Raw genomic sequence first — 13,070 nt, forward strand, 5'->3', positions numbered from 1 at the left:
GTTCCTATTTTAAGTGCAAAAATCGTATTCTATTAGCAGATAATCTTATTTACCAGCTTAAATCAAGGACAGATGCACTCATTTTAAGAGAATTTTACTTATTTTTAGTTCCATTTTTGCAGTGAGGAGATTCAAAAAGACGTTGAGGTTAAAAACTGCCGAGGTCTGCTAAAAATTGGACACTTTGTTATTGAGGTGACGCCTTTTCTTGTGTTTTATAGTTCACAGTCGTCCCTTTCCGCCAACACGCCCAGCTCCATGAGAACAGGCCCCAGCACCCCCGTGACTCCCTGCAGACTGAGTTTGGGCGACTCCTTCCCCCCGCGACGCCCCGCGGCGCTCCCCAGCGGTTTGGCCAAACTGGTTCTGGAGAGAGGCATTTCTGCACAAGTCTCCAGTGACGCCCCCTCTTCGTCGCCCAGAGCTCGCCCGCGGCGGCCCTTGTTACAACTCGTGCCGGGCACGCCTCCCAACTCCCCCTCCCAGTCGCCCGCTCCGTCCCCGCTGCCCGCAGAGTCTCGCCAACACCCGTCTGACAACTTCCTGGCCTCGCGGCCCGCGGAGCTTTTTCTCCAAGACGTGTACGGGCTGAACCTGGGCCGGGCCCCACACCCTGACCTGCCGAGCCCGTCCCAGGAGAGCGCCGCCCTGTCCTCTTGCTCCAAGTCGGGCCGAGAGAAAGCCAACCCGGTCAGCGTCGGCCTTGTGGAAAGACTTCGACGTTTGGGCTTCACCAAGGTGCTGCACGGCGCGGAGTCCGACGCTCCGGGGTCCGCCACCTTCGTGTCGGCGGGCGGGGGAAGCTTGATGGACGGCCTGAGGCGCAATCAGAGTCTCCCGGCGATGATCGGCGCCAGAGTAGGCGGCAAGTCAGCCGCTCATCCTGCCGCTCCGCCCCACCCAACCTCTCTGGCTATCCCCCCGTCGCCTTGGGGAAACCTCAAAGAGCGGCGCCGGCATCTCGCCTCCATCTCCCACCCGCCGAGGAGTTCAAAACACTAAAAGGGAGGAGTGGTCCAGCATCCATACCTTAATCCTCTTGGTTTATGCCTCCACCCCAGCTCTTTCCTTTCTGCCTTTTTTGGAGAGAGGATACGGGGGGTCAGTAGGAAGGACAGTCCCTCCTTTTTAAATGACGTGGGTTAAAAGCACAATTTAACTTAACAGTTTTTTAGCGATGCGGAGTTTTTCCTCAATGTACTCATCCGCCGTTAAGTTTGGCCTTAGCTTGACCCTTGAGTTGGGTTTGCATTTCAGTCGTTCTGCTGTGAGGCTCTGGATGTCCAGTTGCAACTGGAAGCAGTCAGGAAAAAAAAAGTGTTGAATTTGATTCCAGTATCCCGTCGTCTAAAAGTTCGTTCATTTCATTTCTTCCTCCCTCGTGTCCTTTTTGTTTTATTTCCTTCTTCTTTTCCCTTCTTTCCCTCCTCGTGTCCGACCTCCATGATGTCCTTGGCCTCAATTACTTATCTCCTTGTGTCCTTCCTTGTGTCCTTCCTTCAGCGTGTCTGGCTTAATTTCTTGCTTCCATCAGTTTTTTTCCAACTTTTTAAAGTCTTCCCACTAGAAATACCTTCGGTAAGTATTTTTACATTTTAAAATTAACAGAAAGTTTGGAAAGTTGAGCCTGGAAAAGTATGCCTTTTTTCCAATGAAAAGGTTTTAGGAACCCTGCGGGGGGAGGAAAGTAAGGTAATCATGTAAGTGTCTTGAGGGTTTGTGGAAGTTGATAAGAAGGGAAAGTTTTGTGAAGGTCATTCTTGTTGGTTTAGAAAGTGGTGAAAGAGAGAGTGAAGAACTGAGCATCCAGAGTCTCCCTCTTCCAAGGGCTTGTTCTGTAACCTGTAGAACAATATCATCCAAGCCTATAACCCTGTAAGCTGTAACTCTGTCTGCTTCTAGAAATATAAGCCTTTGATGTCAGTGGAGGAGTGATCCAACTTGCTTTTATTACTTACACACTAGCTAGAAGACGCGAACCATAACCCGATACTGCCAGGCTCATCTTGTAGTCCAGCCATGCCTGTAAACATGCCGCTGTTGGATTTACGTTCACTGTTAATATAACTTACCTTTTCCGTCCACGTGTTAGCCCGTGGCAGCGGCTTCTGCATGAAAAGCAGCATCGCCTCCATGTCCCAGCATGCATCTGTCCACAGGCAAGTGGGGCTAGGTTGATGCAAGGCCAGAACCAAAATGTTGAAAAAAAAAAAAAAGGGAGGGAGGAAGGGGGGTGTATTTTTCTTCAGGTCTTTGTGTTTTGTGTGTCTTTAAGAATACGAGGCCTTAAATGGAGGCAAGCACTGTTTTCGTTAGTTTGTTGGTATGTATTAGTTGCTGAACTAAACTTAAAATGTTTAATCTTTTAACAAGACAGGTCAGCTTTGTCATGTTTAGAAGTCTGCTTCACACTGCAAAAAAGGAGAAAATAACCTGTTTGTATCCCATTCAGATGCTTTTTCTCCTGGTTGATACCAAATGCAGTACAAACATTGGCCAGCAGGTGGAAGCGTTTCACATTTACAAAGTACTTGAAATCAGCCATGCTCCTGGCTTTGCATCTGCTCCTCTGTTTTACGGCTGACCTCAAATATTAAAATCCTGACATTGACGAAAATATTTGGTGTGTCTGATAACAATATAAGCTAACGATTTAATTTATGTTATTTTTTTGCCACTTAAGGGAATCCATGTTAACTTGAAAAACTTTATTTTTGTTAAAAAATAAATATTCTGGCTTGCACAAGTTTAAATAAGCATTGTGGAAAAAGGAAAAACGGACCTTCAGTTAATGTACAAAACAGAATGACGGCACGTTGAGTGATTTGCATCTTTTAGATTTGTTGTTGTTGCCATATCCTGTTTTCCTTGTAAAACTGAAAGTTCAGCTTTGTGGTTTTTTTGGTGGACAAAAATAATGCAGCACTTCCTTGTGTTTTCCAGCTGTAATCAGGATCCCATGATATTTCCTCTTTTTGTAAAATAAAGCTACTGAAATGAAACAAATGTCTCTGGTTTATTGTGATGAGTTTGACTGAGAAGGTCGTGTAGGATATCTTGAACAATTTAAAATTTACATTTCATAACACCCTGAAAACGTTCTCAATATGTTGGAATGGCCTAGTCAAAGTACAAAAGCCTGTTCATAGACCCTTTTCATCTGGTCTGGCTGGGAAAAAGTTTGTTCTCAACATGTGCAAAGCTGGTAGTCATACCCCACAAACTTTGGAGGCTGAAAACAAATGCATGCCACACTTTTAAGATTTTTGTTTGCAAACTTTGTGTTCCACTTTGCAATTTGCACACCAGTTTTAGTTGATTGGTTACTTAAAATCCAATAAAATACATTCAAGTTTGAGGCTGTTACATGAAAAACAAGAAGTGAAAGGGAAGGATTAGGTGACCTGGAGTTCAGAAAGAAATCTAGCTAAGTTTAAATGTCCTCGTGCAGGAGATGTGGGAACTTGCAGCCTCATAGAGGACAGATCTTAATGCTGTCGGAGCTAGATGTAAACTGCCCGAGGGCGAAGTCCAGACCCACCCCGACCCCGCTCCCTACTCCGAAGGTGGCGTAAATCGGCTGGGTGAAGTTCGCCCGGAAGCTGTGGAGGTGTGTCATGTTGTCCGCCACGCTGTAGAACGACAGCATCCCCACCGACAGATCCACGTAGATGCCCAGACGGGGCGAGTAGGTGACGGGAATGTCCCTCTTCTCGTTGTCGTGCATGGCCAAGCAGCAGGTGTCGGACAGCTCCAGGCTCCAGGACTGGGCGTTGTAGCCGAGGCCGGAGCGGGCGTCGGAGCCCTTCCTGCTCAGCGCCCCGTACGCCACCCCCATGGAGGAGCCGCGGCCCCTCCACTCCACCTCCCAGTAGGAGCGCTGGGTCTGCAGCGGGCTCTGGCACATCACCTGGGTCCAGCCGTCGAAACGCTGGGGGGTGTCGGCGTAGGACTGCGTCGGCCCCTGCAGGGTTGCCTTAGTGTTGCCTTCGGAGAGCACCAACCGCCTGTGAGCTGTGTTGGGGTCAAGGGTCAGGCTCACAGAATCTAGAAAAGAGAGTTAACCCATTAAGCTTAAGTACTTTAAACTGATCTTTTGAGTTCTCTGCTCTGTCTTCTGTAACCCCCAGTCGGTCGAGGCAGATGACCGTTCATACTGAGCCTGGTTCTGCTGGAGGTTTTCCTTCCCGTTAATGGGGAGTTTTTCTTCCCACTGTCGCTTCATGCTTGCTCAGTATGAGGGATTGCTGCAAAGCCATGGACAGTGCAGACGACTCTTCCTGTGGCTCTACGGTTCCCCAGGAGTGAATGCTGCTTATCGGGACTTTGATGCAATCAACTGGTTTCCTTATATAGGACATTTTTGACCAATCTGTATAATATGATTGAACTTGACTTTGGAAAGTGCCTTGAGATGACATGTTTCATGATTTGGCGCTATATAAATAAAATTGAATTGAATTAAATTGAATTGAGTTCTTCATCCACTCACATTGAAGAAATTCCTCTCTGGTTCTTGGTTCTGGTGCCTGAATGCTGTCGATGTTGATTTCTCTCACTAGAAAACGACAGAGCTTAAGGTTTGTTTATTCTTGCGCGATGAAATGTAAGGTTTATGGCTTATTGAGATGCAACGGTGTGGACTCACGCGCAGGGAAAGCCGGAGCTTGAGTCATGGCGCCCGGAAGCGGGGTGTCCAAGAACAGACCTGGGTTAACTGTCCAATGAGAAATCACGGTTTAACAGTTTGTTTGTTTTTTTTTTCAAACCTGGGACATTTAAAATGAATTAAGAGTGGCCGTCTTACTCTCTGTTGGTGTTTCTGACACAGCATCCATCCCCCCTGTTGAATCAGAGAGAAATTAGTGGCTTAAAATGATAACAGCTGGAACCTTTCATTCAGTTTTAGTTTCTTGAAATTGTGATTAAAACAGTGATAAACCCATCACTGTTATGGAGGAAGCACCCTGGCCTTACATGGGTTCCCTCCTGCAGGGGTGGCCTGCTTGGCGCCTCGTCGGGTTGAGCGAAACAGGCTGGTGATCGACGGCATCCGGCTAAATGCTGCAACAAGGATAAAAAAAAAGAAATAAATGTTTTATAAGAATTAAATTTATTTCCATTTCAAATGTTGCAATGTTCAAATTCTGCCATATGGTGGCGACAAAAGCCAACAATGTGACTGTACCATTGGATGGTGCTGGTGTTGGAACAGGTACAGGAACAGGAACTGGCACAGGAGCAGGAGCAGGAGTGGCTGGGATTGGAGTTATAGCTGCAGCCGGGGCGGCGACCGGGTTCTGACTGGATCTGCTCCAGAGTGACTGAGCGCTGCTGGGACTGGGGTTCGTCTCAGGCTCTGTTTCAAGGCCAAGGATGGAGAAAGTACTGTCAGTTCACCTGGCTTTGTAAAAAAAAAAATACCCTTTGAGCTTTTTTCCTATTACAAACCCAAAGTCTAGTGTTTGTTATTGGGATTTTATGCGAAAGACCAACCCAAAGTAAAAAATAGATGTGATGTGGAAGAACAATCTGTTTTTGTTTTTAACAAAGAAATATCTGAAAAGGACCATTCTTAAAAAAAAAAAAAAAAAAAAACTCAGAATGAGTGGAAAGCATCATCGAAAATAAATTTTTTAAGTCTTGCAACTTTTTCTCAATTGGACCTACTAGGTCTGACCGTTCTGATCAGAAATATTTTATTGGAGCTGCTACACATTGGTCTGTTGGGGGTGAGCGCCTGCATCAGTGGCAAGTCTTTGCGGCCTCTAACACGTTTTTCTTCTAGGGTTTCTTCCTGCCACTGTTCTATAAAGGCCAGTTTTGTGGCGTAGATAACTACCATGGCTGGCTGAAGCTCATCCAGAGGTACCATGAGCCTCTTGCCTCCTCTGATCAACACTCTCCCAGCCTGACAGTTTGATGTCTTGCACTGCAAAAACGGATCTAAAAATAAGCAAAATGTTCTTAAACATAGTGTTTTTGTCCTTGATCTGAGCAGGTAAATATGATCCTCTGCCAATGGAATGAGTATTTTGACCCCTAAATTAAGATAATTAGACATCCTGCACTTGAAATAAGATGATGGAGATGAATTGTTCCTATTTTAAGTGCACAAATCTTAGTCTATTGGCAGATCATCTTATTTACCTGCTCAAATCAAGGACATTTTAAGAAAAGTTTACTTATTTTAGTTCTGTTTTTGCAGTGTAGGTGTGCAGTTGTGCCATACTCTGCCTTTTCTGGATTATTGTTTGCGCTGGATTTATTTAAGGGCATGAGAGTAAGTTAAACCCCAGCCCATCCTCACTCACCAGTTTCTCTCTCCTCTCTTCTCCGTCGGTTCCCCACTCTTGGCGAGCTTCCGTTTCCTCTGTCTGCAACAAGGGAGAACCATTTTGTTTTTTTAATGCAAGCCGACATGTTTGCAAACAGGTTTTGGATTAAACTCAAAAGCCATCTTTTTGAAACCTCACCTCGAGGTGAATCCCTGCTCCTCACGTCGGGACCTCTGAGGCCTGTTGGACATAAAAAGCTCTCACTGCCGTGTCGTTTGGCTTAAATGTCACCTTAAAAGTTTCATGCGGTTGAAGCAAATCAGGGTTGTGGGCAATGTGGTACCTTGTTGGTCTGCACTTCGGCGAGCCACTGAAATGTTAGGAGATGTGGAACGGTGGTTTGTGGTGCGGTTACCCAGGGCAGAAAACACTAGAAAGAAAAAGAACAAGCGGCCGTCAGGATCATGAAAACGGTTCCACAAGTGTTCATTTAGCACGACGTGGAATTCTCACAGTTAGTTAGCGATGTTTTTGATCCAATCCGGCTGGCTAAAAAAAGGTGAGAAACGGTCAGTGTTAAGTAAAATGGCTAAACATATCTATATGTCAGGTGATGGTGTTGGCGCGGTACTTACAGTTTACCGCAGTAAACAGTTTGGTGTCCTTGACTGAAAGAGATCAGATGAGAGGGTTAAGATATGGAAAGAAAAGGACCAACATGTGACCCAACCAGGGGAAGCTTCTTCTGACGGACCTCGTTTGGTGATGTTCCCCAGCTCCTGGTTGCACAGATCCTCCACTCGGTTCCTGAGGGCCAGGACTGCTTCCAGGACAGGCTCGAAGGTGGCATCGACGTTGACCTTCACGGGCGGCTGGTCGCCACATTCCAGGGGGCTGCTCATGGAGTCGCACGTCTGAGGGAAAACAGGACAGTGGCGTTGGCTTTTAGAGGACGTCGTGTCCGGTGACAATCAAGATTTATGGAAGTGTTTTCGTTCTCTTGGAAGATTAACGACTAGCTACTTCTACTGGAAAGATATTTTTTGAGTAACAATGTTTGCCCTTTCCCAGGGGTTTGAGGCTGATCCGTCTCCACTGGTCACAGCACCTGAGCTATTTGTCTTACCTGGCCAATCTTAAGGGTCTCTGGGCCCTCATGGCCACCTTAGAGTCCTCACCATACAATGCAAGCTCCATATTTCCCCTCTAGAGATTTTTTCTACCCACCTAGAAGCTTCTGGATCGCTCTCTGGACTATTACCCTGGAGGCTGCGCCCTTTGGGTGGTCTTCTACAGGTGCATCTCAGAGAACCCCCAAGTTAAATTCATATCATGTGGATCCATTACACTGGATTCTTATTTCTCATCATTTTGAAGGCTAGGCAAGCAAAAACCGTAATCTTTCTGGAAATGTTTCCTGCTGCAGCAGTAGTGGTGGTGGGAGAGTTAAATGGGTGCCAACATCTATCTCTCTGATTTAAAGTGACAGTCACCAGGTCTGTCAAGGCTAGATGCCCGAGCGAATAACCTGATTAACATGCTGATATCATATTGTTACACATGTTTTACCTTTTGTGCGACAGAGCAGCCCAAGTATATTCTGCACAATAAGCACTTGAAAAATACCATAAAGTTTAGTGAGTATATATTCTACATTTCAATAATAATAATAATAGAACCTATAATCAAACTGCTGCACTGGGAAACAGAATTAAAAGTTTTTGTTTTAATTTAAAATACATATTATTGTTATATTAACCGACATGTTTGATCATGTAGCATACATTCATTTTAGTTAAAGTTATACCGTTAGAATCTAATATTGCCTACAGCCTATTTTTTATATTTTACAATCAAAAAGGTGTAAACTTCATACTTAATTTGATCATTTCTAAAATGTCTCAGTCTTCTTTGGGAAACGAATCATCAGCTGGAATTGTTAAATGGCCGAGAAAACAGCAGTCAGTGCATCTGGAATGGTGTTGCTGCAATAAATCTAACATGCTCCAGTGAGTGCAACACGCTTACCTGCAGGTAGAAGATGTTGTCTTCACAGCTCGCCAAGTCCTTCATTTCTGTGTCCCTCTTCCTCCGCTCCTGGATCTCCGCCTCCAGCTTGTCTGCCACCTCCTGGGCCTGGTTCATCTTCTCCATGCTGGCCTGATCCAGCACCTCCTCCAGCAGCTCCTGCAGACGCTCCACAGAGCGCTGGAGCTCCCCCAGAGCGGTTTCCGTCTCGCGATGAACATTGTCGGTGGAACGCTGTTGTAAAGACGGAGACCCACTAACCAGCTGGTTCTGGTACCCACGGCTTCATCCTGTGATGTGCTTGACTTTTTTTGATCTTGGATACTAAACAAAAACTTGCATCTGTCTCGCACCAACCTTTATCCCCTCCATCATCTTCTTCATATCCTTCAGCTCCTGCTCCCTGGCCTTCAGCCTCTGCTGGTTCTGTGCTTGGATCGTTGACAGCAGCTTCTGCAGAGGGATTAAACCGTGCAGCCACGTGAAAAACGAGACGAGCAGAAGGAAGGATCTGCGTTCAGTAGGTGCCACAGACAACAACGTGACTAAGAGGAGTAATGGGACAGGAATGTTGTTAGGAATGCCTCCAACCTGGCTTTAGAATCAAAGAAGGGCACGTCCAGCAGAAAGCTGTTAGACATAACAATGAGCGCCTCACAGCAGGGCGGACGTACTCTATTCAATAGTTTTGCTTCCAAAATGCCTTCCAAAAGTATTAATATACCTTGAAATTTTAACACTTTGTTACGCTACAAACACAAACTTTGATGTTCTTTACCAGGATTATAAGTGACAGACAAAGCTGTTCTTGGTTCGTTCTGTACGCACTCTGTGCATACAAAATTACAAATAAAGTTGTCTTAGTCTTTTGAAGGGGAAGAAGGTCATCAAGGGACACTGTAGAAAGGCTAAACTTTAAACATCTAATCGAGAACTGTTGATCTGACAATAGAAAGTATACTGTACAACCACGTCCCTATCCAGATATGTTTCTCTTAAACTGACAGGCCGGGCAAAGAGAAGAAGTTGGCGGTGAGGGAGGGGGGGGGGGGGGTGGGGATCATTCAACATGACAACTATATTTCATGAAATGTGTAAATCTGGTCTTTATATTAGAGCGGTGAGAAGAAAGCAATGATCAGTCCAGTACAAGACCAGTACTAATGTCTTTGGCCTACATGTAAAATGCTATTTAAAGGGGGAAGCTAATAGAAAACATCAACTCCACCAGGAATCCTAGTAGACGCAGCATCAGGCTGTGGGGAGCCTTTTCTTTAGCAGGGACAAGGAAGCTGGTCAGAGGTGATGAGAAGCTGGAGAAAGCTAAATGTGGACCAATACGGGAAGAAAACCGGTCAGAGGCCGCAGAAGACTTGAAATGGGCTGTGGTACACCTTTCAGCAGGTCATCAACCCTTAACATGCAGCCACAGCTTTAATAGGATGGTTTTAGATCAAAGCATGTCCATGTGGTGGTCCGAACCTAAACATCAATGAGAATCTGCGGCCAAAACTTGAAAATAGATGTTCATAGACCCTCTTCATCCAGTCTCACTGAGCTTGAACTATTTTGAAAAGAGTCGGCCAAAATATGAACTTCTAGATGTGTAGCGCTGTTATAGACAAAATGCTGACACTGCTTTGTGTTTGTTTCTCACAACATTCAAACATAACATACAAAAGTTTTATGTTGTAGCTTGACAAAATGTATAACATTTTCAAAGGGTTGAATAGTTTTTTAAAACGCTGAGTTAGGGCAGATAAAAAAGCCATTAGCGGCCCTCGGGTACCATCTTTTACGCACCTCTCTCTCCATTCTTTCAGCTTTGGTGGACACACACTCGTGGTCTTTATGCTGGTTGCTGGTGCACAGCCAGCAAACAAACATCTTGCACTGGCGACAGAAGAACTCCTGCAGGTACTTGTGCTGAGTGCAGATCTTCTCGGCCAGGTTGCTGGTCGGCGCGATGAGCTCATGCTGCTTGAGAGACTTCTTGGTCTTGTGGGGCTTCAGGTGGGTCTCGCATAAGGAGCTCATACACACCAGGCAGCTCCTCAGGGCAGGAGTCTGCTCCCCTTTGCACAAGTCGCACAGAACGACTCCGGTGGGCAGTTTGGATTTGATTCTAGAGGACAACCCACCAGCGCTTCGAATAGAATCCCGCATCTCTGGTGTAAGGCCCCCTTTGCGGAGCTGCTCCACAGCCTCGGCCAGCATGGTATTTCTGGACAAGGGGGGCTTGGGGCAGAAGGTCTGGCGGCACTGGGGGCAGCTGTAGACCCCTTTGGGGTCATCCTTGCTCCAGAAGTCCTTGATGCAGCCCATACAGTAGCTGTGTCCACAGGGTATGGTGACCGGATCCTTCGGGAGATCCAGACACACGGGGCAGTTAAACTGCTCCTCTGTCCAAAGCTTCTTACTCATTGTGATGGAGCCAAACACGACGGGGAAAGAAGAAGAAGAAGAAGAAAGATCCGAGACGTTTAGCCAAAACTTCTCAAGACTCCGAGCAAAAAAGTGCAAGAGAACAATCCCGAAATGAAGGAAGGTTGTGTTGTCTTGTGGCTTCTCAGCAGGAAAATGATGCGTCTCAGGCGAGAGAACGCAAGAAGAATAGATGGGTGGGGCCAAACTCACCAGGCAGGTCTGGCCAGGAAAACAGGTGTTGGCAGAAAACTGTTGAATGCATGGAGGCAAAACGTCAGGGTCTGGTCATTGTTCATGTGATGGAGGAGGTCAACAGGAAGAACTCAGATTTTGATTAGGTTTCTTTCCTGGTTACAGGAATGAAGATCCAGAGAGCAGATATACTTAGGGAGCCTTTCTTTTGAGAAAATCAAAGTAACACCCTTTGAACTGGTAAAATGAGTCAGACAAGTATGTTACAGGTTGGCACGGACAAGTTAGAACATTTAATGCAGTGAAAAAGTATTTATTCCCTTACAAATGATTTTAGTTTTTCAATTTTGTTACACTTAAGTGTTTCAGATAATCTAACAAGTCTTAATATCAGACGATGATTACCTGAGTATATAATGCAACGACGCCGTTTTCAAATGATGATTTCATTTTCAAAAGCAAAGAGCTATTTGATCCAACCTGTTCATACATGAAAAAGTAATCAGCACTTGTTAAATTGTAAATTAACTATAAATTAACCGCATATTTCAATAGTCCCACAGGCCTGAATAATGCCACAGTACTTTTTGGAAAAATGTTTTGTAGACTGATGAGAGGGCCAACTTTCTTTGTTCTAACCAATCAAAAGTAACACAACATTATACCAGCTGTCAAACATAGTGGTGGTATTGTAACGATCTGGAGCTGCTTTGCTGCTTCAGGATCTGTGCGACTTTCTGTAATTGAGGAAACCATGAATTTGGCTAGTTGAAAGAAAATCCTCCAGGAGAATATCTGTTTGTGACATACACTCAAGTGCATACGGGTTATACAACAGGACAATGGCAAATCCATCTCTGAATGTTCCCTGAACGTACGGATAAAAAAATACAGGCTTCTTATTGAAGTTGGGTTTAGTGGCTTTTACTTTTTCACGTTTTATTGTTATGTCAACATAACATGACAATTTTTCACTTACAAAAACAACCAACCTACATTTTGTATTTGGTAATGCTAACCGAGGAGCTCAGTGGACAAGCTAAGTGCAGTTAGCCTAGCCCTAGCCAGTGTTAGCATTTAGCACAGCTGATTTTCCAAATAGCAGCTACAACACAGTTAACTTTTGACTTCCAACTTCTTTACAGCTACACATTCCACAAACAAAATTCAGACCTCATATTTCCATCTTCACTCTACAGCTAGCCAACATTTTAAAGTGTTATGAGAAGCACAAGTAGCACTATCTGGCTGGTAGAAACTAGCTACCAGCTATAAAAAAAAAAAGTAATTTAGGCTCTTTATCGCTTTGTTTGTCTTAGGGAATATATTTTGAGATAGTCGTAGGAACAGCAGCCTAGTTAGAAAATCTTCACATTTTAAAACTTGGACCCGAATCAGCCTCATTGTCTTGGTTTATGCAAATTATTCCGAATCACAATTTGTTTTAAAGGTAATGGCTGAATATTATAAGACAGGGTTGTTTTCCATTGGAAATTACATTTTCTCACAATTTCTACTGATTTTTAATGCAAGAATCATAACCCTTTGAGTAATTAGTGTTGTGGTGCTGTAGTCACTGTTTTTTTATTCCACTTAAGTAGCAACCAGCCACACCTCATAGTCCAAAAACATAATACACAAAAAGAATCTATAAGTAAAATTCTAATGTTATTTGCATGTATTTCTAAAGTGTAGACAACGTGCTTACACTTTCCAGCTTTCAGATGTCCAACCAGAGAATCTGCACAAAGATGGCCCTGGGATTGTTTATCTTCTACCTAAGGTTTGTGCTCACCTCATTACAGCGTGAACACTTTCAATAGAAATCTTTTACAGCATCAGAGCACTGTAAATCTATCCTCAAAAAATAAAAAAGTATAGCATGTGTCACAAAGTAGTTGCTGTGAAACAGGGTCTTTAAAAAAAAAAACACAGTCCACCTTTACTTTAGGAATTTTGGTGTGCTATAGTTTTAGTGATCGTCACTGTTATCTGCTAAAAACTCACTCTCTTCTGCTCTTATGCAGCCTGAATGAGCAGTCAACACGTGTTTTCACCATTTCAACCATTTTTATGACATATGTCATAGAAACGTCTTTCACACAGCCTTTTTAAACCTTTTTTACTTCATCCAACATTTTTAAA

At 44.5% G+C, this 13,070-nt stretch overlaps 2 protein-coding genes across 8 annotated transcripts in view; one reads left to right on the forward strand and one right to left on the reverse strand.

Annotated features, from left to right (window-relative positions):
- The window catches only part of trak2 (trafficking protein, kinesin binding 2), a 27,037-nt gene extending 24,035 nt beyond the window's left edge, over positions 1-3,002 (forward strand). For all 7 annotated transcript variants that reach the window (XM_036128169.1, XM_012850526.3, XM_021309515.2 and 4 more), the window contains one exon: positions 222-3,002. In XM_036128169.1, the coding sequence (XP_035984062.1) occupies positions 222-1,002 (781 nt within the window). In that variant the 3' untranslated portion in view covers positions 1,003-3,002. The remainder of the gene's footprint in view (positions 1-221) is intronic.
- trim25l (tripartite motif containing 25, like) lies at positions 2,998-10,869 on the reverse strand. Its single transcript, XM_036128530.1, has 13 exons — positions 10,110-10,869; positions 8,664-8,759; positions 8,307-8,540; positions 7,033-7,192; positions 6,622-6,786; positions 6,477-6,518; positions 6,315-6,377; positions 5,189-5,359; positions 4,978-5,064; positions 4,808-4,843; positions 4,649-4,717; positions 4,493-4,558; positions 2,998-4,047 (listed from the first exon to the last, which is right to left on the reverse strand). Exons 1-13 carry the CDS (start codon positions 10,728-10,730, stop codon positions 3,473-3,475), a joined length of 2,385 nt encoding a protein of 794 aa, XP_035984423.1. The 5' UTR covers positions 10,731-10,869; the 3' UTR covers positions 2,998-3,472.
- Positions 10,870-13,070: the final 2,201 nt, after the last annotated feature.

This window comes from Fundulus heteroclitus, chromosome 24 (genome assembly GCF_011125445.2).
Source record: "Fundulus heteroclitus isolate FHET01 chromosome 24, MU-UCD_Fhet_4.1, whole genome shotgun sequence".
Lineage (NCBI taxonomy): Eukaryota > Metazoa > Chordata > Actinopteri > Cyprinodontiformes > Fundulidae > Fundulus > Fundulus heteroclitus.